This window comes from Pan troglodytes, chromosome 2 (assembly GCF_028858775.2).
Source record: "Pan troglodytes isolate AG18354 chromosome 2, NHGRI_mPanTro3-v2.0_pri, whole genome shotgun sequence".
Taxonomy (NCBI): domain Eukaryota; kingdom Metazoa; phylum Chordata; class Mammalia; order Primates; family Hominidae; genus Pan; species Pan troglodytes.
In genome coordinates, this window is record NC_086015.1 from 62,505,215 (window position 1) to 62,527,686 (window position 22,472).

Below are 22,472 nucleotides of genomic sequence, written 5' to 3' on the forward strand. Positions count from 1 at the left end.
GAATGAATGCCTTGTGCTGAACGCCACGTGAGTGAGTTTGGAAGGGAAGTCTCCAGGCTTCGGATGACTGCAGCCCCTGCCGCCAATTAGATGGCAAGCTCCTGCGGGACCCTGAGCTGCTTCCAAGTTCCTGACCCACAGAAACAGAGGGGAAAGCACTTGGAAGCCGTTTTAAGTCCCTACCTTTTGGGATTATTTGTTATGTGGCAAAAGGTAACTGATACAGTGGGTAAAAGCACCTAGCACAGTACCTTGTACAGAACTGGGGCTATAGAACAGACAAGATCTATAGCTCTGGATTCAGGACACAGGGCTGGGCCGGAGACAGGGATTTGGAAGCCTTTGGCTCAGACACAGTAAAGGAATCCATGGAGGTGGCTGAGCCATTCCATGGAGAGGGGTACATGGAGAGGAGGGGATGGTGTTGAACAGGAACTTGAGCTTAAGTGTCGGGGTAAAGCAAGAGGAGCATCTTTGTAAGTCTAAGAGGAGGAGCTACGGAAGAAGGAGGAGAACACGCATCCTAGAAGCCAAGGGAAGGGGCTGTCCCCTGGCAGACGTCACTGCAGAAGCCTTGCTGTGGAGAGGCCTGAGCCATGCAGGTCAGAGGAGGTTCTTTCAGATTTAGTATCAAGGAGGATTCTGGTGACCCATTTAGATGGAGAGGTGGGCCCTGAGGCCAGATTGAATGTTACGGGTTGGGGTCTTAGGGGAAGTGGGGGGACACAGCAAAGGAAGAGAGGGAGGGGGACACTGTGTCGAAAGAGAAGTCTGAAAATTCTTGAGTCAGGGACAGAGACCTGAGGCTGTTTATCTGCTGATGGGCGTGGGAGATGGGGACTGGAGAGAGGGAGGGATGGAAGATCTGAGCCTGGACAGGCTAAAGGGTGGGAGAAGGAATGGACTAGAACCCAGGGAGGGGATCACCTGGACAGGAGGTGGAATCCCCCAGCCATCTCATGAGGGGAGGACAGTGCAATGCAGGTCATTCCAAAAGAGGGCAGAGGAGGGTTCTAGGGGGCTCCCACTGAAGGGGAAAGGTTTTCCTGACAAGTAGGAGGTGAGGTCAGCTAGGCAGTGAGAGTTGGGAGAAGGGAGAGAGGGAGGGGACTCAGATCTCCACACTTCATTGTTTTGTCAACTGCTGGTCCCCCTTTGCCCTCCCAGCACCATGCTGGGCTTGGTTCCTTCCTGTAACAGGTGTAGCTGCAATAATAAACAGCTCCCTCCAGGTCAGCCTGGCCCCAGGGCAGACCAGGATCAGTATCTTTACCACAGGAGCCTGGATACTTGGTGGCCACCTGGAAAAGAAAGGTGCAGAGGGTCAGGGGCAGCTGTAAACCAGAAGCCAGCCTTCCCCAGCAGGCTTGCAACCCTGAGCTCTGTGGAGGCAAACAGCTTCCAATATAAACCCTTTCCACCCCCCAACCCCCCAAACCAACAGATCCAGATGGTTTGCGGGAGAATCCTAGAGAACATTCAAACTACAGAAAATCCCAGTCTAGTGAACAGACACTCATTCCTTAAGGTATGTTATGAGGCTCATGTAACTTTGATAGCAAAGCCAGACGAGGAGAGAATAAGCAAATAGTCACATATCTCAGTCATCCACGTGGATACAAAAACCCTAAATGAAATATTAGCAAATGGAACCCTAAATGAAATATCAGCAAATGGAATCTAGCGGTATACTGAAAAAATAATACATCATGACGTGTGAAATTCCTTGAATAAAAATGTATTGACTTAAAAAAATACATCATCAAGGCGAGTTTATCCCGGGAATACATGGATGGTTTAATATAGTAAGATCCATGGTTTTAATTCATTACATTGCAATGGGGGGAATCTCACATTGATAAAATTCAGCACCCATTCATAGTAAAGAAGAATAGTGCTTCCTTACCCTGATAATCTATCAAAAAATCCACAACAAACACTATAGTTAATGGTGATATGTTACAAGCAGTCAAGAACAGGATAAAAATGCCCATTACCATCACTGCCATCACTGCTCTTCAACATTGTGTGAGAGAATTTAGTCAGCACAGTACAGCAAGAAAAAGGAAAAAAAGGACAGGAAGATACCACACTGCTATGACTTGCAGACTCTATGATTATTTGCACAGCGAATTCAAGAGAACCTACAAACTTATTAGAACTGAAAGAGTTCACTTTTGCTGAATATAAGATTATATAAAACCCAACTGCATTTCAATAGCCATCTATCAATTATAAATTACAAAAGTGAAAGTACAATTAGCACTAGTTATAAAAATTTTAAGATAGGAAGGACTAGGTCTGACAAAATCACCAACAAAATTAATCCATCAGTTTTTATATGGGGAAATAGAAGCCCTGAGAGGGGAAATGACTCTTTCAAGGATACCCAGTAAATCAGAGGCAATTCTGGGTTTTCAATGGCACCAAATTCTGGAGATCTGAGTATTGGGTAATTTTGGTATTGTCCTTCTATTAAAAAACAACAAAACCCAGTGGGGTGGGGCGGAGTGGGGGGCAAAAAAAGAAAAACCAAACCAAAACTCATTGTATTTTTCTGATTATAAATTCAGTATTCATGTGTTCTGATTATAAATTCAATATTCATGAAAATTCAGAAGAACGTTATGAAGTAATGCCATTAACATTCCCATACTGTTATCTTGAACACGATGGTCAATGGTTTGATGTATTTCCTTCAAAATTTTTGTCTGTATATATTTATGTTTTTAAAAATGAAATCAGGATATCATGTGTACTAGTTTGTGTATTGATCATTTTCACACACATTTCCCTGTATTCTCACCTAGTCTTTGTGAATTTGATAATGTAGCACTCAGTTATGTTGATGAAGCATATGTCATTTATTTAACCTATCAATCTGAGCTTTTGGAGACAAATCAAGTATCAGATATAACTGTGATGATCATGCTGATATAATTTCAACCCCAGAGCTAGCTCACACACATGCAGACGTGAAACCCAAGTGAGTTTCTAAGGCCAGTGGTTATTCTGGTGGAGAAGGTTAAACCCAGCATCAGGTAACTGGTCCCACCGGAAGGGGACAGTGGCCTGGCTAGCAGGAAGTGAATGGACTTGGAATGAGTGGACGGATGGAGACCAATTAGCCCTGAGGCGTTAGGTGCTGCCCATCCTCTGCAGCCTTGGCTTCCTTCCTGGTGAAGTGGGGACAATACCAGCGCCAGTCTCATCTAGGGCCGAGCTCCTCCAGGCCCCAGAGCCTTTGCACAGGTCGTTTTGTCTGCTGAAGGTAGCTCTGCCCTTCTCTCCACCTGGCTGCCCGTGTTGCTGAGCCTCTGGGCCCAGCAGCCCTTTGCTGTCTTGCCCGCCAGGCCGGACCAGACCGTCTTGCCCCGGTGGCCCCGGGGGCTTCTTCACAGGCCTCATCGCAGGGTTGTCTCCCCAATGCAGGACAGGCAGGAGGAGCTCTGGCCGCAGGTCGGGGTCCAGGTCTTCCTCGGCCACTGCGTTTGAAGCAGGGGCTCCCTTCCCTTCTTCTCCATCTAAGTCCTCTAATCATGTCCCTCCCAACACTTACGGTCATAACTTGTCATTATTTTGTCTATTAGCTGTTTCCTTGAGTCTTGTCTGTCTTCTCCTTTCATTAGGACCCGCCTCCGTCTTGGTGGCCGCTGTATCTCCTAAACCCCCAGGCCTGAGATATAGTGGGGGGCCCATACAAGTTCGTGAAATGACTAAGGAGAAACAGCTGTGGAGGCACCAGCCCTGAGGACGCACTGGGCCTGGGGTTGGGCGGACCCCCGGCTGCGGGCGGAGGCGGGACGTAGGGGCGGGGTTTCGGGGCTTCGGAGCGGAGCCTAAGGGGCGGGACTGGGGCTTCGGGGCGGGGCTTCGGGGCTGCGGTCGTGTGGTCTTGACCGCGCGGCTCCGGCTGCGCTGGCTGAGTTCTTCAGGCCGCCTGGCTCTCTGGCTTCCCGCCCGCGCTGCCGTTAGGGGGCGCCCGCGCTCGTGGCGCCGCGGCTCTGCTGGGAAGGCGCCGCCCGCGCCGGGCAGCTGGAGCCGCAACTCCGGGCGCGGGCTCAGTCGTCCCCTCTGCCGCCGCCGCCGCCGCCGTCGCCGGGCGCGGGCTCGCTTGTCCCCGCGCTCGCGCTCTCCGGCCGCGGGCATCTCCCGGCCCGGCCGCAGCCGCCGCCGCCGCCGCCGCGCAGTGAGTGGGGCTGGCGCGGGGCTTGCGGGGCCGGGGCTTGGGAGGGCCGGGTTTCAGGAGACGTCTGCGCCGAGCAGCCAGGGGAGCGGGGCTGAGGAGTATCTGGGCGGGGGCTCCTGGAACGGGGCGGCGGCGGGGCCGCGTTGAGGGGACCGCGCGTCCCGGGCTGGCACGAGCCAGCAGCGGAGGTGCCCGCGGCGGGGCCTGGGCGGGGGTTCCGGGGCCCGCCCGGCGGGGATGCGCGGTTTCTGCGGGCCCGGGTTCGGAACCCCGCGGCGCGCCCCTCGTCCGGGCCCGGAGCATCGCCCGCCCTACCCCTGGCCGGGTCGGGTTGCGGGGGCTTCGCTGGCCGGGCAGCAGCGAAGGGCGGCCCGGACGGAGATATTTGGGGTGTGCTCGAAAATGATTGTTTTTGGGAGATGGCGCTTATTAGCCACCAATTGCCCTAGTTTAAAGCTTGAGGCAGGACTCAAAACCCTGCCTTTGGGATTTTTTGCCCTGAAGAGACTCTCAGATCGCAGCTGAGTTCTTTATGCCTAGATTTGTGTGTGTGTGGTGGCGTTTTTAATGCTTGATGTCAGAGGTGATAAATGGCCATGGTAATGGGGAGCCCTGGCAGCACCTGCTGGGCTGACAGTGGTGGAGGCTGTGTCTGGGGGTGGGACGGGGAAAATGAAACGTGACAGAGATCCTGTTTGGATATTCTGCCGAAGTTACCATGTTTCTGTTCAAGTATGCCAGTTCTAGAACAAGTTGTTGGATCCAATTTTAGGACTTTGTGATAGAAGAGGTTTGGGTGGCAAAGTGACCTGGGATGACCCGGCTCGGCTAAGAATATTTGGGGTAGCCTAAGTATCTCTTCCATATCCCCCTGGCGTGTTCTTTTTTTCGCTGTCACAAATGCCCTATTACTTGAATCATCCTGGGATAGGAGAGAGGCTTGGGGACAGCATGTAGCACAGTCCTGAGCCCAAGATTGAGATGTTTTCAAATGAACAAATATGTAGCTAGGAAAAGGAAAATGTGTTTGTCAGCAGGCTTGGTAGGTTGAGAGTATTTTCTCTTTGGCCGAAAACCATCAGTCCATACTGATACTTGGTTTTGTGCTATGCCTTAGATATGAACGATGGAGTGGTCAGGATAGCCATGGATGCCATTCCAAAGTTTTGTGATTTGAATTTTCATAAATCATATTTTAACCAAAGCATTACTACTTAAAGGAATCTTAGGGTGAACCCTATGAATCCTTCAGTGCGCTTGGATTTTGATATTTGGGGTCCATTTAAAATGGAGTGCATGTATGTATTTGGATTCAGCTTTACCTTGGAGATAATCCTGAGTCATGCTTTAAAGAAGTTCCTTCTGAGGTCAGGAGCTCAGGTGTTTGGTGATCTCTGGGAAAACTAGACACTCCCCTTTACCTGTATGTAGTTCTCCCTTCTGGAGCTCTGGGAAAAGGAGGACCTGGGGAGATTTGAAGCAAATTAAGAGGCTGCCTCCTCCATATTTGCCGTCTCCAGGCCAATGCTCTAAATTACTTGTGTTCACACTCAAGTTTCTCATGTTAACCTAGAAATTTTGTTTATGCTGCTACCACTAGTGTTTTCACATTTGTCTAATACTTGCCAGTTTACAGATTGTTTTATATTCATGATCTCCCTTATTTTCTCCATTTCCCCAAAGAAGCTGGGCATAAAGAGTGATTTTCTCAGGGTCTCATAATCAGTAACGGAGCAGAATTCAACTACAGGACCTCCCTGGGAACCTGTTCTCTTTCCTTGTCCTGATGTGTTACTCTTATAGGCCAATTTTTGCCTTTGTGTTGTGCCTAAATGGTGTAATTACCCCGTTTTGGGAAGGTGGTATTATCCCGTTTTATCTTGCGGAAACTGAGGGTTAAGAGGAGTGTTATGATTTTGTGACTATTTGTGACAGCTTTTTAATATTAGGTCACTTTTAAACCTATAGCTTCTCTCTTCTAGACCACATGGTTGAGAAAGGAGAAAGAGAAAATGATTACTTGTAGAGAAAAATCCATTTCTGCAGTGGTATGGTTAAGGATAATCTAACCATAATCACATTATCCTTGTATGCCTGGCTACTTGTGCTGGCCTGTATGTGAATGTTAACCCCAAAGACTCCTTTAGATGTCGCTGAACTAGTTAATATAAAAAGTATTTCACTTTCAAACTCCCGCATTTCAAGAAGAGCAACTCAATACAAGGCAATTTTGAAGGTAAGTATAGAAAGAGGGAGTTTATTGAGTCTTTTCTGACTACCAGACACGAAGGTTTCAGTAAAAAAGCATTTTTAAAGGGCTGCCTGGAAACTCTGGGAAGTCAGTAGTTGGAGTTTTTTGTTATTCATTGGAGGTTTTTATTGCAACATATAGGTAGTTATATAGGATTAGGACTTTTGCCCCGGAGAATTCTTAATCTATAGCAGGAATGATAAACCCAGAATATTTTTGTTAAGTTAGTTCATCATAACCATTAGGCCTGTAATTGCAATTCTGCAGTCATAGGGAGAATGGCATTTAAGGGTTCTTAGGTTCTTTTTTTAAGTTATTAACTTACTGAATTATGTATGCATTTCTTCAGATATGCTACTTTAGAAAATTAATACTTCCTTTTAAGGTTTCTATAAATTCTTCAGTATGTGTTTTCTTAAGCTTAATTACCTGCTAACATGACACTGTCAGAATTTATACATTAGTCACAATAACCTTTGAAGCTTAAACATGGTTGAATTTTCAGCACTGCTTTATATTCTTTGGGGAATGGGCGGTGTTGTTTTCACAAGAATTTTATTTGCATCAAAGGTTACATCTTTTCAGGTGATTTTGCAGGGTCAGAGGCTTCTTTGAATTTTATAGCTGTTTGTGCTCGGTTGCATTTGCTGTCTTTCAAAACCATCTTTAGTTTTAGTAAGGAAAGTCACTATAAAGGAAAAGTTTTTTATTGTTACCATTCCTGGTAGATTTTCTGAAATATTAGATATTTCTTTGCTTTCATCAAGTAAAATAGGCCTATTTGATACCCATTTCAAGATCTTCCTTCTGCTGCCTGTCTTGTGGTCATTTAACGTCTCATTAAGCCCTCCACTGGAGACTGTGCCAGAAGGGAGAGAAGATGAAAAGCAAATGAATCATTTTCTAATTGTTAGTAGCTCTGGAAAATGATTCAGTAGAAGAGATTGAAACTATTCTGGAAATTCTTTGGGATTGTATTTCATTCATCTGCATCGTTTCAGAGATGTTCCTAATGGTCGTCAATTCAGAATTCAGAAGCCGATCATTATCCAGCTATTGGATAACAGGGAATTTTTCATGCTTTTTTTTTGTTTGTTTGTTTCTTGCTGTATTTAAGCATCTCCACAGAAGATATTTAGAAGCAGGTAGAGATAAAATTTAAACTAATCAATACTGTTTTTTCCCTTTGAACTCTTTAATGCACAATTTGATTTCTTTAGACAGTTTAGTCATTGTTATTGGAAGTGACTAATAGTGACTTTGCTTCAATTTATTTTGATGTATCTTATACACAAGTATAGGAAGGCTTTTGGGTGGTTTTTAAGAAACATGGGCTGTAGATTCCCATAATTGCTTTCCTGAATTATTAAGCATGAGCTTTCATTACATCTTTGTACCGGAACTTCTGCTTTTGCTGTGGAACAGATTCAGGGACATCATCTAATTTTTTTTTTTTTTTTTTTTAGAGAACTGCTCAAGAAGTTACCTTGTTTTGATTTAGCAGTAAAAAAGAGAAAAAGGGTTAATAGTGGACAGACTTTTCGTTAACGGCTGCAACATTGATGTCTGCTTTTTTCCTTGTCTTTGATCTTCTGTTTCTCATTTAATCATTTGGATATTCACGGATTGGAGTTCTTTATGTCACTACAGACAGGACAGCAACCGTTATTCACAGTAGTTGAATGGGTTCCTGCCTTTTTTTGGTGGGGGGGCGCCCTCAGGAGAATTTTTACAAACCCATTATGACTGTTTAGTTAGGCTGAGTTACTGTAAAATTTGTAAATAAAACCCTACTGGATGGATAGGGTTAATAGATGGCTATAGAGAGTTTAAAGTTAAGCTTTTTCAATTTCTTGTCTCTTGGATTCTGTTCTTTCAATTTCTACCCTAGGAGGGGATTTATGGAAAAATCTAGACTAAGAGTCAGAACATGCAAGTTCTTATCTAGTTACTTCCCAGCTGTGGCGCCCTCAGCTAGTCACTTAATCTGCCTTGTTTCTCTGTTTTGCATCTTTAAGATGAGGATAGTAATCCCTGCTCGGCCTACTGGTATCAGGAATGTTGTAGGGGGAAAAAAAGTCTTTCATGCCCCTGTCTATTAAGTTGTTTCTTCCTTCTAGAATCCCTTCTCAGGTTGTCCGAATTTTCTTTCAAGGATTCAACTGAATGGGCTCTTCCCAGAAGTCCTCTATTTCCCATTTGGAATCTTGCTTTTCCCCTCTCGCGGGCCTCTGCTGGTCCATCTGTTGTATAGCACTTTGAATTCTGTTCTGTACTTCAGTCACTGCATGTTGCCTTCCATTATAGATGGAAAGCTCCGTGAGGGCAAAGATTGTCCTTTTCCTCTTTCTGTGTGTCCGCATTGCACATAGGCACCCCCTCCACTCCATAGGTGACCCACAATAATTGTTGGCTGAATGAATGATTATTGAGGCTGTCAGAATGAATACTTTGCGTGATGGGAAAATGCCAAAGATGAGCATCTTACCAGAACTTTTGGATGAGTGGCCTTTTAAATTGCTCAGTTACTAATCTGTTGTTATCAGTAACTGAATCAGATCCTGGCAAGACAAATTGGCAAAGCCCATTTCTTGGTCCTGTTTACTTCGGATACTATTTGTGAAGCAAGTCAGAGGAATGAAAGACTGTCATAACAGTCTTGAATTTGACATTTGTTCCATTTCTCACCCCATAGCATGTGGAGGCCTGTCTATATCCAACTGCTGAGTGTAAAGAATAAAAACTGACTGCCCCATAGTCTGGTCCACATTTTAGTTTGTGTGCTTTGAAGGATTTGCAAGGTAGAGAAATAGATGCTTCAGGCTCTGATTTCAGCCCATGCTGTGCTATGCAAATGTTCTCTACATGCCTGAGTGACCTTTTGAGAAAGAGCCTTTGTGATCTTCTGTAGCTAGGGCTTGTTCTGGGAATTCTGTGCCAGATTCCTCTAAAAGTGGGAAAAGTGAATCTGTTAAAGGACCACGTAAAAAAGCCAGTGCTTTTCCTGGATGAATACCAATAAGTCCATGTTTCTTACCATGTCTTGCCAGAGCTTTAGAAATTTGCTCTGCAGTTTGCTTTACAGGTTGATTTGGGATTGAAGTGTGTGAGAGGGAACTGACTAAGGCAGTTCAGTAGCTGGGAAACTGTTTGTTTAAATGCTTTTGAATTGTAGATAAAAATAAATTCACATTGGCATCATTAGTATCTGAGCATTTCTCAGTGTCTTAAGGCTGGCTCTCCATGAGTGCTGGCTGATTGACTCTCATCTATATCGGTAAGGTTCTTTTTGCCCCAAATTGTGCTCTTTAACACTTCGGCATTTAAATCGCTTTCTATTTGTTTTAATTGTACAAAGAGAAATACATCATTATTTAAAAGCATCATCATTTTTTTTAATATTGTAAGATAAATACCATTCTGATGTATTTCTCTTGGAAAGGGATGCTGGTATCCTGGGAGGTTTATGATTTTTGATGCTTTTACTCAGGTGATTGGCTTGTATAGCTGAAATGCTGATGAAAAGGAGTTTTCCCTTCTCCCTTTTTCTTTTCTTTTCTTTTTTTTTTTTTTTTTTGAGATGGAGGCTCACACTGTTGCAGGGGCTGGTGTGCAGTGGCACAGTCTCGGCTCACTGCAACCTCCGCCTCCCGGGTTCAAGTGATGCTCCTGCCTCAGCCTCCTGAATAGCTAGGATTACAGGTGCCCACCACCACGCCCAGCTAATTTTTTGTATTTTTAGTAGAGATGGGGTTTCACTATGTTGGGCAGGCTGGTCTTGAACTCCTGACCTGGTGATCCGCCTGCCTCAGCCTCCCAAAGTGCTGGGATTATAGGCGTGAGCCACCGCGCCCAGCCTGTCCCTTTTTCTTAAATGACCTTTTTGGTGAGGACCATTATAGGTTTGTACCAGGATAAGGTTGTAGAGTTCATCATAATATTCTCTTATATAAATTCTAAAAATTGATGTTCTAAGAAGAGAGGTAGAATTTGAATGACTGGGTTACTTCCTAGACTGTTCCTCCTTCTCTTAAGTACAGTATAGTTCTTTCTCTGAAAATCTTCAGTCTCTTAGTTCCAGATGGGTTCTCTATGGTAAGAATACAGGACATGTAGAAGGCCCTAGGGGAATGCTTTCTTCTCCAGATCTTTGCCCTGTAGTAGGTTTCAGCTGAGCAAGGACGAGTAGTTTTTCTGGTGTTTGGCCTCCTCTGTTGGGTGGAAAAAGCCTTTCTTCTCTATTTTCATAGTTATATATGCTATCATATGTCTGTTTTTCTCCTCTTGAAGTTTCCCTGAAACCTGGGCTCTTGAAGACGCATCACTGGAGCTGATGGATAATGGAGACTGGGGCTATATGGTGAGTGCTTCTTGGAGATGCATTTTGAAGGCTGGGGAATTATTTTTGTGTGTCTTTTTATCCTTATGTATTTTTAGGTATATCTTATAAGAACAGAAAATTGTGAATTTGTGTAACCTCTCTTCCCCCTTTTACTTAGTTTAGATGTATTTTGGAGGCGTTTTTGTCTTGTGTGGTGTTTTTTAAATTTTTATTTAATTTTTTAATTTTTTCTATGTGGAGTCTCGCCTTCTTGCCCAGGCTGGAGTGCAGTGGCGCGATCTTGGCTCACTGCAACCTCCACCTCCTAGGTTCAAGAGATTCTCCTGCCTCAGCCTCCTGAGTAGCTGGGATTATCAGCGTGCACCACCACATCTGGCTAATTTTTGTATTTTTAGTAGACACAGGGTTTCACCATGTTGGCCAGGCTGATCTCGAACTCCTGACCTCAAATGATCCTCTGCCTTTGTTTGGTGTTTTAATGGAATCAAACTCAAAATGGATTTTCCAAATACTTTTTATAATCACTGGAGAGGTAACGTGATTTTTTATTTTTTCAAGTGTGTTGCTCTGAAGGCTCTTTCTTCATGAATAGTGACTACAAAAGGATCTAGTGAGTTTGGAGGATATTTTGTTGTGGTTTGGGAGATTAATGGTTGAGAAAGTGCCTCTTCTCCCCGCTTGCATTTTTTGTGTGTGCATATGTCTCCCTATTTTTCTATTCCTTTGGTGTAAGGTATATTTTACTTGCCTAGTACCTGAAGTCTCTGTCTGCCTTTCTTTTTTCTTTCTTCCTTTTTTTTTTTTTTCGAGACAGGGTCTTGCTCTTTTCCCTAGGCTGGAGTGCAGTGGCGTGATCTCAGCTCATGACTTTCCAAGCTCAGGTGATTGTCCCACCTCAGCCTCCTGAGTAGCTGAGACGATAGTGGGCACCAACATGTGTGGCTAATATTTTGTATTTTTTGTAGAGATGGAGTTTTGTCATGTTGCCCAGGCTGGTCAGCAACTCCTGGGCTCAAGTGGTCCACCCTCCTTGGCCTCCCAAAGTGCTGGGATTACAAGTGTGAGCCACCACACCTGGCCTATTTTTTTCGTAAATAGTATTTCTAAAACTGAAGGTATGTTTTTTAAGAGAAGCTTGCTTCTCAAAATTAAAGGCCAGATTGCAGCATTAATGTTACAAAAGTGAATATACTATCAGATTATGAAATTTTATGGCTGCTGTTAGCTTTTGGGTATGTGATGCTTTTCTGGCTTGGTTGTATTGACTAAACTGTATATTTTAACTTAGTATTTGAAAGTATCACTTCCATGAAAAAGTTACCAAGATTAGGTCTGCACAGTTTTTAATTTAATTTAAATAATTTTTTTTTTTTGGAGACAGAATCTCTCTGTGTCGCCCAGGCTGAAGTGAAGTGGCGTGATCTTGGCTCACTGCAGCCTCCGCCTCCTGGGTTCAAGTGATTCTCATACCTCAGCCTCCCAAGTAGCTAGGACTACTCAGGCCACCACGCCCAGTGAATTTTTTTTTTTTTTTGTATTTTTAATAGAGATGGGGTCTTGCCATGTTGCCCAGGCTGGTCTTGAACTCCTGAGCTCAGGCAATCTGCCTGCCCCGGCCTCCCAAAGTGCTAGGATTACAGGTATGAGCCACTGTATCTGGGCCAACTTTTTATTTTAAAAACAAATTTCATAGTTTGTTCCTTTTGTTTGAGGGGGAGAAACCAAAGAAATATTGAAAGTAAATGTCTATATTATCAGATCATTTTAATTCTATCTAATGTTAAATTAAATTCAGAAAAATGCAAGCCTTAAAAAAAATCAGAAAAAAAAAGTGTATTTTAGCGTGGCTTTTCCCTTCCCACAATATATTCTGGCCTGAAAACTCTATAGATAATGGGCCTGAAATGATGTGGCTCTGGAAGTCAATGCCCTGTATTCTTAGCATAAGTCTTTTAAAGAGAAATTGGATTTCTCCTTTTTTTTTTCTATTGAAAGCAAATGTTAGATCACTTCATCTGGGTGGGTTTATTGCTGGTAGTAAAGTCATTTTGCATTAGAGGATTACTAAATACATTATAGCCTGAAAGAATCTTGGGCTTTGCTCAGTATCACTTACTTTCTTAATTTGTCAAAGTTAGTATTTAAAAATTTCAGATGACTGATCATTTCTTTACAAATTTCAGATGACTGACCCAGTCACATTAAATGTAGGTGGACACTTGTATACAACGTCTCTCACCACATTGACGCGTTACCCGGATTCCATGCTTGGAGCTATGTTTGGGGGGGACTTCCCCACAGCTCGAGACCCTCAAGGCAATTACTTTATTGATCGAGATGGACCTCTTTTCCGATATGTCCTCAACTTCTTAAGAACTTCAGAATTGACCTTACCGTTGGATTTTAAGGAATTTGATCTGCTTCGGAAAGAAGCAGATTTTTACCAGATTGAGCCCTTGATTCAGTGTCTCAATGATCCTAAGCCTTTGTATCCCATGGATACTTTTGAAGAAGTTGTGGAGCTGTCTAGTACTCGGAAGCTTTCTAAGTACTCCAACCCAGTGGCTGTCATCATAACGCAACTAACCATCACCACTAAGGTCCATTCCTTACTAGAAGGCATCTCAAATTATTTTACCAAGTGGAATAAGCACATGATGGACACCAGAGACTGCCAGGTTTCCTTTACTTTTGGACCCTGTGATTATCACCAGGAAGTTTCTCTTAGGGTCCACCTGATGGAATACATTACAAAACAAGGTTTCACGATCCGCAACACCCGGGTGCATCACATGAGTGAGCGGGCCAATGAAAACACAGTGGAGCACAACTGGACTTTCTGTAGGCTAGCCCGGAAGACAGACGACTGATCTCCGACCCTGCCACAGGTTCCTGGAAAGACTCTCCAGGAAATGGAAGATACTGATTTTTTTTTTTAAATCACAGTGTGAGATATTTTTTTTTCTTTTAAATAGTTGTATTTATTTGAAGGCAGTGAGGACCAGAAGGAAGTTTTGTGCTTTGGCAGACTCCTCCATGTTTTGTTCCCTTCCCCCTGAGTATGCATGTGCCTGTTCAGAGTCTCCAGATACCTTTTTTATAAAAAGAAGTCTGAAAATCATTATGGTATATAATCTACCCTTAACAGAGCTTTTCTTATTACAGTGCTAAAATGATTTCTGATAAAATGGTCCCTAACTCAACTAGAAGGCTAAAAATACAAGAATGAAAGAATAAGCAGAGTACTCATGATGCCTTTGAGAAAAATCAAAACATCATGTAGGGTGACCTAGTTTCCAAACCAATAAATAAGTAGTATTGTAATATTAAAGGAAAACTGTTCCAATCATTTAAAAGTACTTATTAAGTACTGCTTTTTACAGTTATGACAACTGTTTCTTTCTATGCATATAAATCAAGGAACCAAATATCTGTAGCCATGGAAATGTCTGACTAGAAATATTTATATTGAATTCTGAATACAAAATGTCCCTGTGGTAGAAAACTTACTCTTTATGCCTGGTGCAGTATAATTCCCAAGTGTACTGTCTACCAGAAAAAAAAAAAAAAAACTAATAAAAAATGAAATATGAAAATTAAGTTTGTATTTATTGATTATTATTACTTAAGGGGAGAAAATCATATTTCTTGTCTAAAATATGCATTGTTTATGTCCCAGTGTTTACTGCCCATAGCACATTTGTATTTGATTTGAGAGGACACAGTGGGATCTTAGGTTGCAGTTTATAAGAACTGTTGCGTCACTGAAGCAAGGATGGATGGAATTATTAATTTTGACTAAAAGGGTGCATATTTGAACAGTGAACATACAGTTTTTCATATTTTTTCAAAAGAATTTATGTTGAAGATTACAGATTTTACTTTAATTGCCCACAGTTCTATGACCATTATTTCAGTTTTGTGCTAAGCACAGGAACAAAATGACTTTAGCCCTTTATGCTCATGTTTTGTGGTAATCCACAAATGTATTTTGTTAACAAAGTTAAGTTTATTTCTGAAGAGAAGAAACAAACTGCAGTGAATGAATGACCTAGAACGGTTGGAGAAATGCACGTACTTGGAGAAATACACGTACTTTTATTTATTTCACTGTAGTCTTCTTTTGCATAGTTCATGTGCTTCTATTTCTTGAAAGTAACTCATAGGAAGGATTATTTTAATTGTACTGAGACTTCCTACTTTGTTAGACCACAGTATAAAAGGAAGTCATGTAATTTATTCCCTATTTTCTAAGGGAAGAGTGGAGCTCTGAGGCTGTGTGCCCTGGGGCAAGCAGGCCACTCCTTTTCTCCTCTCTGTGAGAATGTTCTGAGGTTCTCTCTCTGCAAGGAAGATGACAACACTTCCTTATGTCTATTTTTGCCCACGTTTCTGAAAATTTATTTTAAAATGTGACAAATGACCCACATCCAGAAACCTGTAATTACCCTATTTTCACCATCTTCAAACTAAGATCCTTTGATGTTATTGACAGGTTGCTGTGGTTTCAGTAAATCAATATACGAGTACAAGGTTATCATTTTGGAAAATTATCTTGTATTTAAAATTGATTTGATAGTTACCTTAAAAAAAAAAAAAGGCCCAACCAGTTACGTGTTGTTGAGCTAGCTGAGGTCCATATGAAATAAAATGATTTGGGTTGAAAACAGGTGGGGAAATAGGAATAATACTAGTTTCCAGTTTTTATTTTTATTTTATTTTTAAATGATTTTTATTTATTTATTTTTGAGACAGAGTCTCAATCTTGTCACCCAGGCTGGAGTGCAGTGGCGTGATCTTGGCTCACTGCAACCCGTGCCTCCCAGGTTCAGGTGATTCTCCTGCTTCAGCCTCCTGAGTAGCTGGGATTACAGGTGTGTGCCATCATGCCCGGCTAATTTTTGTATTTTTAGTAGAGATAGGGTTTCACCATGTTGACCATGCTGGTTTTGAACTCCTGACCTCAGGTGATCCACCTGCCCTGGCCTCCCGAAGTGCTGGGTTTACAGGTATGAGCCACTGCGCCCAGCCCAAGTTTTTAAAAGTTAAAAACTTATGAGGCCTCTTCCTTGTCCTGTTTACTGGAGATAAGTTTGCTTTTGGTAAATTTTCTCAAATTTACTGATTATTAACAATGAAATGATTGTTTATATGAGTAAATTAGGAAAAGTAGCCAGCTGAATTTTTTTTTTTTTTTTTTTTTGCCATTTTACTTGTCTAGTGACATTTAGAGTGTTTTGTCTAATTGGGCAATTGAAAATGATATGAAAAATGTAGCTTCATTATAGTTGGGTAACTTGAGACAGTTATGTCTTTTAATGAAATTTTAAATAATCACTGTGGAAGAGTTGATTTTTAAAAAATGATAGTTGCATTCTTAGAGCTGTATTTTATTTAGATTACAGCAAGTATACGCACTTAGGAGGATTGTGTGTGTGCATGTATGTGTGTCCTTTTAAACCCAAGGATAAATGTGTGCGAAAAACACACTAACTGATGAGCCTATTGGCTTTTGCTAGATCTACAGCAAAATCCTTGTATTTAACCAAATAGATGCTATAAATGGACAGTGGTACAGTTTTTTTACTGTGGGAAATTTCTTTCTTTTTCTTTTTCGAGATAGGTTCTTACTCTGTTGCTCAGGCTGGAATGCAGTGATGTGATCACGGCTCACTGCAGCCTCAACCTCCTGGGCTCAGGCAATCAGCCTCCCTATAGCTGGGACCACAGGCATGTACCCCCATGCCTGGCCAGTTTTTTTTTTTTTTTTTTTTTGAGGCAGACTCTCGCTCTGTCACCCAGGTTGGAGTGCAGTGGCGCGATCTCGGCTCACTGCATCCTCTGCCTCCCGGGTTCACACCATTTTCCTTCTTCAGCCTCCCAAGTAGCTGTGACTACAGGCGCCCACCACCACGCCCGGCTACTTTTTTTGTATTTTTAGTAGAGACGGGGTTTCACCGTGTTAGCGAGGATGGTCTCGATCTCCTGACCTCGTGATCCACCTGCCTCGGCCTCCCAAAGTGCTGGTATTACAGGCGTGAGATAGTTATTTTTGTAGAGATGGCATCTCTCTATGTTGCTCAGGCTGGTCTCGAACTTCTAGGCTCAAGTGATCCTCTCATCTTGACCTCCTAATGTGTTGGGATTACAGGCATGATCCACCACGCCCCACTGGAAATTGCAAACACATTCAGAAGTAGAGAGGATAGTGTAATGAACACTCATGTACCTGCCCATTGACCAGCTTCAACAACTGTTCACTTTGGCTTTTTTCTCCTATGGATTATTTTGAAGTAAATCACAGGTATTATTTCACATATATCACTTCAGACTGTATCTAAAAGATAATGACTCTAAAACATAAATATCTAATTTAAAATTTTAATGTTGCATATATGCCATAGTACCATTATCACATGATGGTGCTGGTTGCTTCTTGAATACTGTTGGTTATTTCATAGCTTGGATCTCCAACTTTGTAATAGTGGTCTTATATATTCCTCATAGGCAGGGTTCTCCTGTTTGTAGAAAGAAACGCATTATTAACACAGTACATTTCTGCCAGGATTAATGACTTTTACTTTCAAATTAAGTCTCTAGCTTCAAAAAGTAACATTACGTAAGATTCTTAATTTTAAAAATTATTTCTAAGACTCATTTTGTGTGAACATATGGAGAAACATTTTTTCCAAAGGGCATCCTTCCTTTTCTCATGCAGATTTTAAATTGTGGATGCAGGTGGCCAATTAAAAACACAGCTTATCACTTGCTTTCGGAATTTCGTACAAATAAAAGGCTTGACTCTTTGAGGCTCTCTGAAACTGAACATTAATCACAAAGCAAGGAACCAGATAGGGATCATATAAGCAGTATTCTAGGTCCGACTAGGTTTTCCTCATTATGCTGTAATTCAGTGTCTTGATTCTTTGTTTCTTAGTTCTAGTCTCATCTTTTATAATATTTACTTTGTGTGTGTGTGTGTGCCTGTCTACACTAAAACTGTAAGCTCCTCGAACACTGGGCTTTTGACTGTTTTTTTTTTTGGAGACAGTATTGCTCTGTTGCCCAGGCTGGAGTGCAGTGGTGCGATTTTGGCTCACTGCAACTTCCGCCTCCTGGGTTCAAGCGATTCTTGTGCCTCAGCCTCCCGAGTACCTTGGATTACAGGTGTGCACCACCACACCTGGCTAATTTTTGTATTTTTAATAGAGACGGAATTTCGCCATGTTGGCCAGGTTGGTCTCAAACTCCTAACCTCAAGTGATCCACCCGCCTCAGCCTCCCAAAGTGCTGGGATTACAGGCTTGAGCCACTGCACTCAGTCTGGGTTTATGACTCTTGTTCTCCAGTGTATCTTCAGTATCTAGAATAGTTTTTGGCACAAAGCATGTACTTAGTAAATATTTGTTGAATTATTGAATGAATGAATCAGTAGATGTATTTAATGCATCTAACTCCTACTTGGACACATTTTTACAATAGAATAATTGGGGAAAAACAGGATTTTTGTTTTGAAATTATCCCCAATGATTCTTCCGTTAAACCAAGAAAGCACATCATCCTGTCCAGGAATAAAGCTCAACGCTGCCCCAGACAGAAGAGAGCTTCTCCTATGATTCTAAGATGTTTAGCTTAGCATAGCACTTTTCTTTTGGTAGAAAAATGTCAGTGAAATATATTCCTGTCTGTACTTTTATGTCTACAGGGCGTGTTTCAACATAGCTGCTGTTTTATTTAAAATATCTGCCAGGCATGGTGGCTCACACCTATAATCCCAGCACTTTGGGAGGCTGAGGCAGGCAGATCATTTGAGGTTAGGAGTTTGAGACCAGCCTGGCCAACATGGTGAAACCCCATCTCTACTAATACAAAATACAAAAATTAGCTGGGTTTGGTGGCTTGTGCCTGTAATCCCAGCTACTTGGGAGGCAGGAGAATTGCTTGAACCTGGGAGGCAGAGGGTTGCAGTAAGCCGCGGTTGTGCCACTGCATTTCAGCCTGGGCGACAGAGCGAGACTCTGTCTCAAAAATAATAATAAATAAAAATACATAAAATATCTGTAGTGTGCCTTTTTCTATTAGTGCAAATGAGGAAAATGTCTCTTATTGCAGCTTCAAAATTATAGCATATCTTAAGAGTAGGGTTAAAAAATTATCCACAGCACATTAAAAAATACACTTTAAAAGTGCTATTTTGGTGATCTCTAAAAGGAGCCAGAAATGTAAGATCACGTACATTAGCAGGCAGCCTCATGTCATTTTAACTGACTGGAAACAGTTCACTAAGGTCATTTGTAACTTCACATTCCCAAATTATCATGCGTGAAAGATCCACAGTGCTATACCTGTCACCTTTTTAGGAAGGTAATATAAGCTAGGATGACAAGAGTGTGTGGCACTGTGTACGCAGCAGATTCCTTTGTCTCACTATGCAGGTCGTAAAACCATGTTCATTTATTCCATAGACGTGGAGTGTCTACTCCGTGATAGATCTTGGAGTTGGGAAGGTGAAGACTCCTTCGTTGTTCACAGTCAAGTGGAAGGAGATAGAAGTGACTGGGATGAAGTGCATCAATGTTTTCCCAAATGTGTTGACCCTCTGGGTCAGTCATTCCTCTCGTTTAGATAAACATGTTCCCATGTAGTATCCAGATTAAAGTCTTTTAAAATAAATATTAAAACCAACTAAAACACAAGAAAGCCCCCTCCATTCTCTCTAGAGAAACCAGAATGTTTCCTGTGTTGCCAGTATAACAGGTTTGGGCTATATATGTCAGCATTTCTGACAGGTGTTATAGCAGGGCGGGTTTTTCTGTGGAGCACCAAAGGGCACACATTTATCTTTAGACCACGGAAGCTAGTCTGGAGTGGGAGGACTGCTGTATTTTTATGCCAAGATTGAAATGTTAGATCTAATCATTAGAAAAAGTAACACACTGGAAGTAGGTTAACTGTACTAAAGCAGTGAACATATATTGTTTATATTTCCTTGAGTTAAAAGGATGTCTTTCTGGGGACAGGGAGTGACCAAGATGGGTTAGTTGTGTTGTAACTTTAGATAATCATGTTAAATTAAGCCATGTGGTATGACAGGCTGCAAATTGTTAAGAGCAAGTCTAACACCATGCTGGGTGTGAATGAAAGCCTGAGAGTTGCCAATTTGATGTGGTGTTAAGACACCTTTTCTGAAATTGGACCAAAGAGGTAAAAAAGAAAGCTTCACCACCTGAATCATGTATTTGCACTATAAAATTTAAAATAATCTGTTTTGTACCTATAGACTTTTTGTTTTGATCATCTATGTAAAATCTGCTATTAAATATTGGTTCCTCATATTCTAACTACAGGGTTTATTACCTCACTCCTGTTAACATATTCATTGACATTTACAACTTTTCCCAAAGAGGCTCATAAGCAGAGAGCTGCGAGCATACCCTGGCCCTTGAGTGTTGGGACCTTATGAGTCCTCCCCGTCTTCTCGCTGTTAATGATGTAGAGTTCTGGTGTGCTCTCCTAGGATGGCTGGGGATTTTTTTGGCATGACCCTTTCAATTGTCACTCATATGGCTTTCCTGGGCTACTAATGGCAGTGCAGCAGCTTTCTTTGCTCCTTGGATTGTATTCCTTAGAGTGAAGAGGAGAGGGTATCATCTCTAGCAGGCAATCAGGTCTGAGAGAGACATCCCTCAAGCTTCCTACCACTTCTGAATACCTACTTTTATCTACACAAAACTGAAAGTTAAAAGGCTGAAAATAAGGTGGTTCAGTTACCGCAGTGATTTATCTCCTTCTTTTTGTTACTTAAAAGCCAGTTTACCACTCTGTGTGTATGCCCTTGGGTCTGTCAAGCCATGATTTAGAGCTTGGGCCTTCCTCTTAATTCCCTTTACTAAGTTCCGAGCAGTGCATTTTGCTGATTACAATCCAGGCTCAGAGTTCCTGCCAGGCCATACTGCCACTCCTTGTTTCTTTTATGTGTTCTCTAAGAATATTTTAAACAGACGTGCTACGCCAAGTGATTGCCAACCTAACGGGAATCAATTAAAATGGGAGAACATGAAGGTGTATTCACTGCCTGTTCTCTGCTTTCTTACATAATTTATAATGTGTTCCACTCAACTACCTGAGTATTGGTTGGTGACTTCTGAGCCCACTGGAACAGGCGTTCGTAGACGTTTCCATCATAACAGCCAAGTGCTGAATTTAAACACTGATCGGTGAAGTCAAAAGCATCAGTTAACAGGATGGCATCCTTCCTGGGATAGGAAACAAGAGTTTGTAAGTATTTTAGATTGCTCTTATGAATCAAACTAGTCTTGGATGGTGAATAACAATACCTAATTAGAGGTTGCATGATTATTCGCTTTTCAAACAATTCAGCATTTTTTTTTTTAATCAGTTATATGTGCATAGTATAATGAGTCAAAGGGTTCCGTAAGGCTTGTTTAAAAAACAGCATATCCGGCCATGCGTGGTGGCTCACGCCTGTAATCCCGGCACTTTGGGGGGCCAAAGTAGGTGGATCATGAGGTCAGGAGATCAAGACCATCCTGGGTAACATGGTGAAACCCCGTCTCTACTAAAAATACAAAAAATTAGCCAGGCATGGTGGCACATGCCTGTAGTCCCAACTACTTGGGAGGCTGAGGCAGGAGAATCACTTGAACCCAGGAGGCGGAGGTTGCAGTGAGTGGAGATCATGCCACTGCACTCCAGCCTGGGCGACAGAGTGAGACTCCTGTCCCAAAATAAATAAATAAATAAATAACCAGCATATACCTGTCTGATTTCCACTTCTTTTTCCTCAGAAGCAATTTCAATCTGTTTTTTTTTTTTTTTTTTTTTTTGAGACAGAGTCTCAGTTGCCCAGGCTGGAGTGCAGTGGCACGATCTCAGCTCACTGCAACCTCTACCTCCTGGGCTCAAGCCATTCTCCTGCCTCAACCTCCCGAGTAGTTAGGATTACAGGCGCCCGCCACCATGCCTGGCTGATTTTTGTATTTTTAGTAGAGATAGGGTTTCACCATGTTGGCCAGGTTGGTCTCGAATTCCTGACCTCAGGTGATCTGCCCACCTCGGCCTCCCAAAGTGCTGAGATTACAAGCATGAGCCACCATGCCCGGCTGGCAATTTCAATCTTTTAATTGATATTTCAGTATTTATCTGAATGTCAAAATATCTTGTTTATATTGCTGCTTGTTGATGGTTCAGTTTGAGATATTATCTGTTGATTCTTCATTCAAAAGGTAAAGATTTATATTTATCACCCCCTCTCTTCACTCCTACCTCCCCTTGTTCCCATTCTTCTTCCTCCTGGCCTTCGGGCCTCCCAATATAGTTATAATTTTGGCCAGACCAATATTTAGTATTGACATTATGATGATTGTGTGTCATTAAAGCATTGGTGGTAACTGGGATACTGTATCCAATGTAATCCTTTCTTGATGATCCCCAACATCATATGAGCCCTACCACCAATTTAATGTCCCCCTGCCCCCTTGTGGTCTCACTTCATTCCTTATCCAGCTGAAATTCCATGTTCTATTACTCTCTCAAAAATACATTCAACAGGCTGGGCGCGATGGCTCACGCCTGTAATCCCAGCAATTTGGGAGACCGAGGCAGATGGATCAGCTGAGGTCAGGAGTTCGAGACCAGCCTGGCCAACATGGCGGAACCCTGTCTCTACT

The 22,472-nt window shown here is 42.3% G+C and overlaps 2 protein-coding genes and 1 long non-coding RNA gene across 10 annotated transcripts in view; 1 reads left to right on the forward strand and 2 right to left on the reverse strand.

Annotated features, from left to right (window-relative positions):
* KCTD6 (potassium channel tetramerization domain containing 6) overlaps positions 1 to 14,382 on the forward strand; it is a 69,687-nt gene extending 55,305 nt beyond the window's left edge. For 4 of the 7 annotated variants that reach the window (XM_063805954.1, XM_063805956.1, XM_063805953.1 and 1 more), the window contains 2 exons: positions 10,731 to 10,800; positions 12,966 to 14,382. In XM_063805954.1, the coding sequence (XP_063662024.1) occupies positions 10,731 to 10,800; positions 12,966 to 13,652 (757 nt within the window). In that variant the 3' untranslated portion in view covers positions 13,653 to 14,382. Of the gene's footprint in view, positions 1 to 3,855; positions 4,190 to 5,872; positions 6,426 to 10,730; positions 10,801 to 12,965 lie in introns of those variants that run through there. The other 3 variants (XM_526216.9, XM_001174242.7, XM_063805955.1) reach the window with 3 other exon arrangements.
* On the reverse strand, positions 1,117 to 3,967 carry LOC134809454 (uncharacterized). Its single transcript, XR_010155263.1, has 2 exons — positions 3,560 to 3,967; positions 1,117 to 1,301 (listed from the first exon to the last, which is right to left on the reverse strand). It is a non-coding gene; the product is annotated as an uncharacterized LOC134809454 (long non-coding RNA).
* A 2,767-nt stretch (positions 14,383 to 17,149) lies between the features above and the next one.
* The window catches only part of ACOX2 (acyl-CoA oxidase 2), a 32,112-nt gene continuing 26,789 nt past the window's right edge, over positions 17,150 to 22,472 (reverse strand). For both annotated transcript variants that reach the window (XM_516559.7, XM_024355549.3), the window contains exons 14-15: positions 20,906 to 21,038; positions 17,150 to 17,300 (exon numbers count right to left, since the gene is read on the reverse strand). In XM_516559.7, the coding sequence (XP_516559.2) occupies positions 17,238 to 17,300; positions 20,906 to 21,038 (196 nt within the window). In that variant the 3' untranslated portion in view covers positions 17,150 to 17,237. The remainder of the gene's footprint in view (positions 17,301 to 20,905; positions 21,039 to 22,472) is intronic.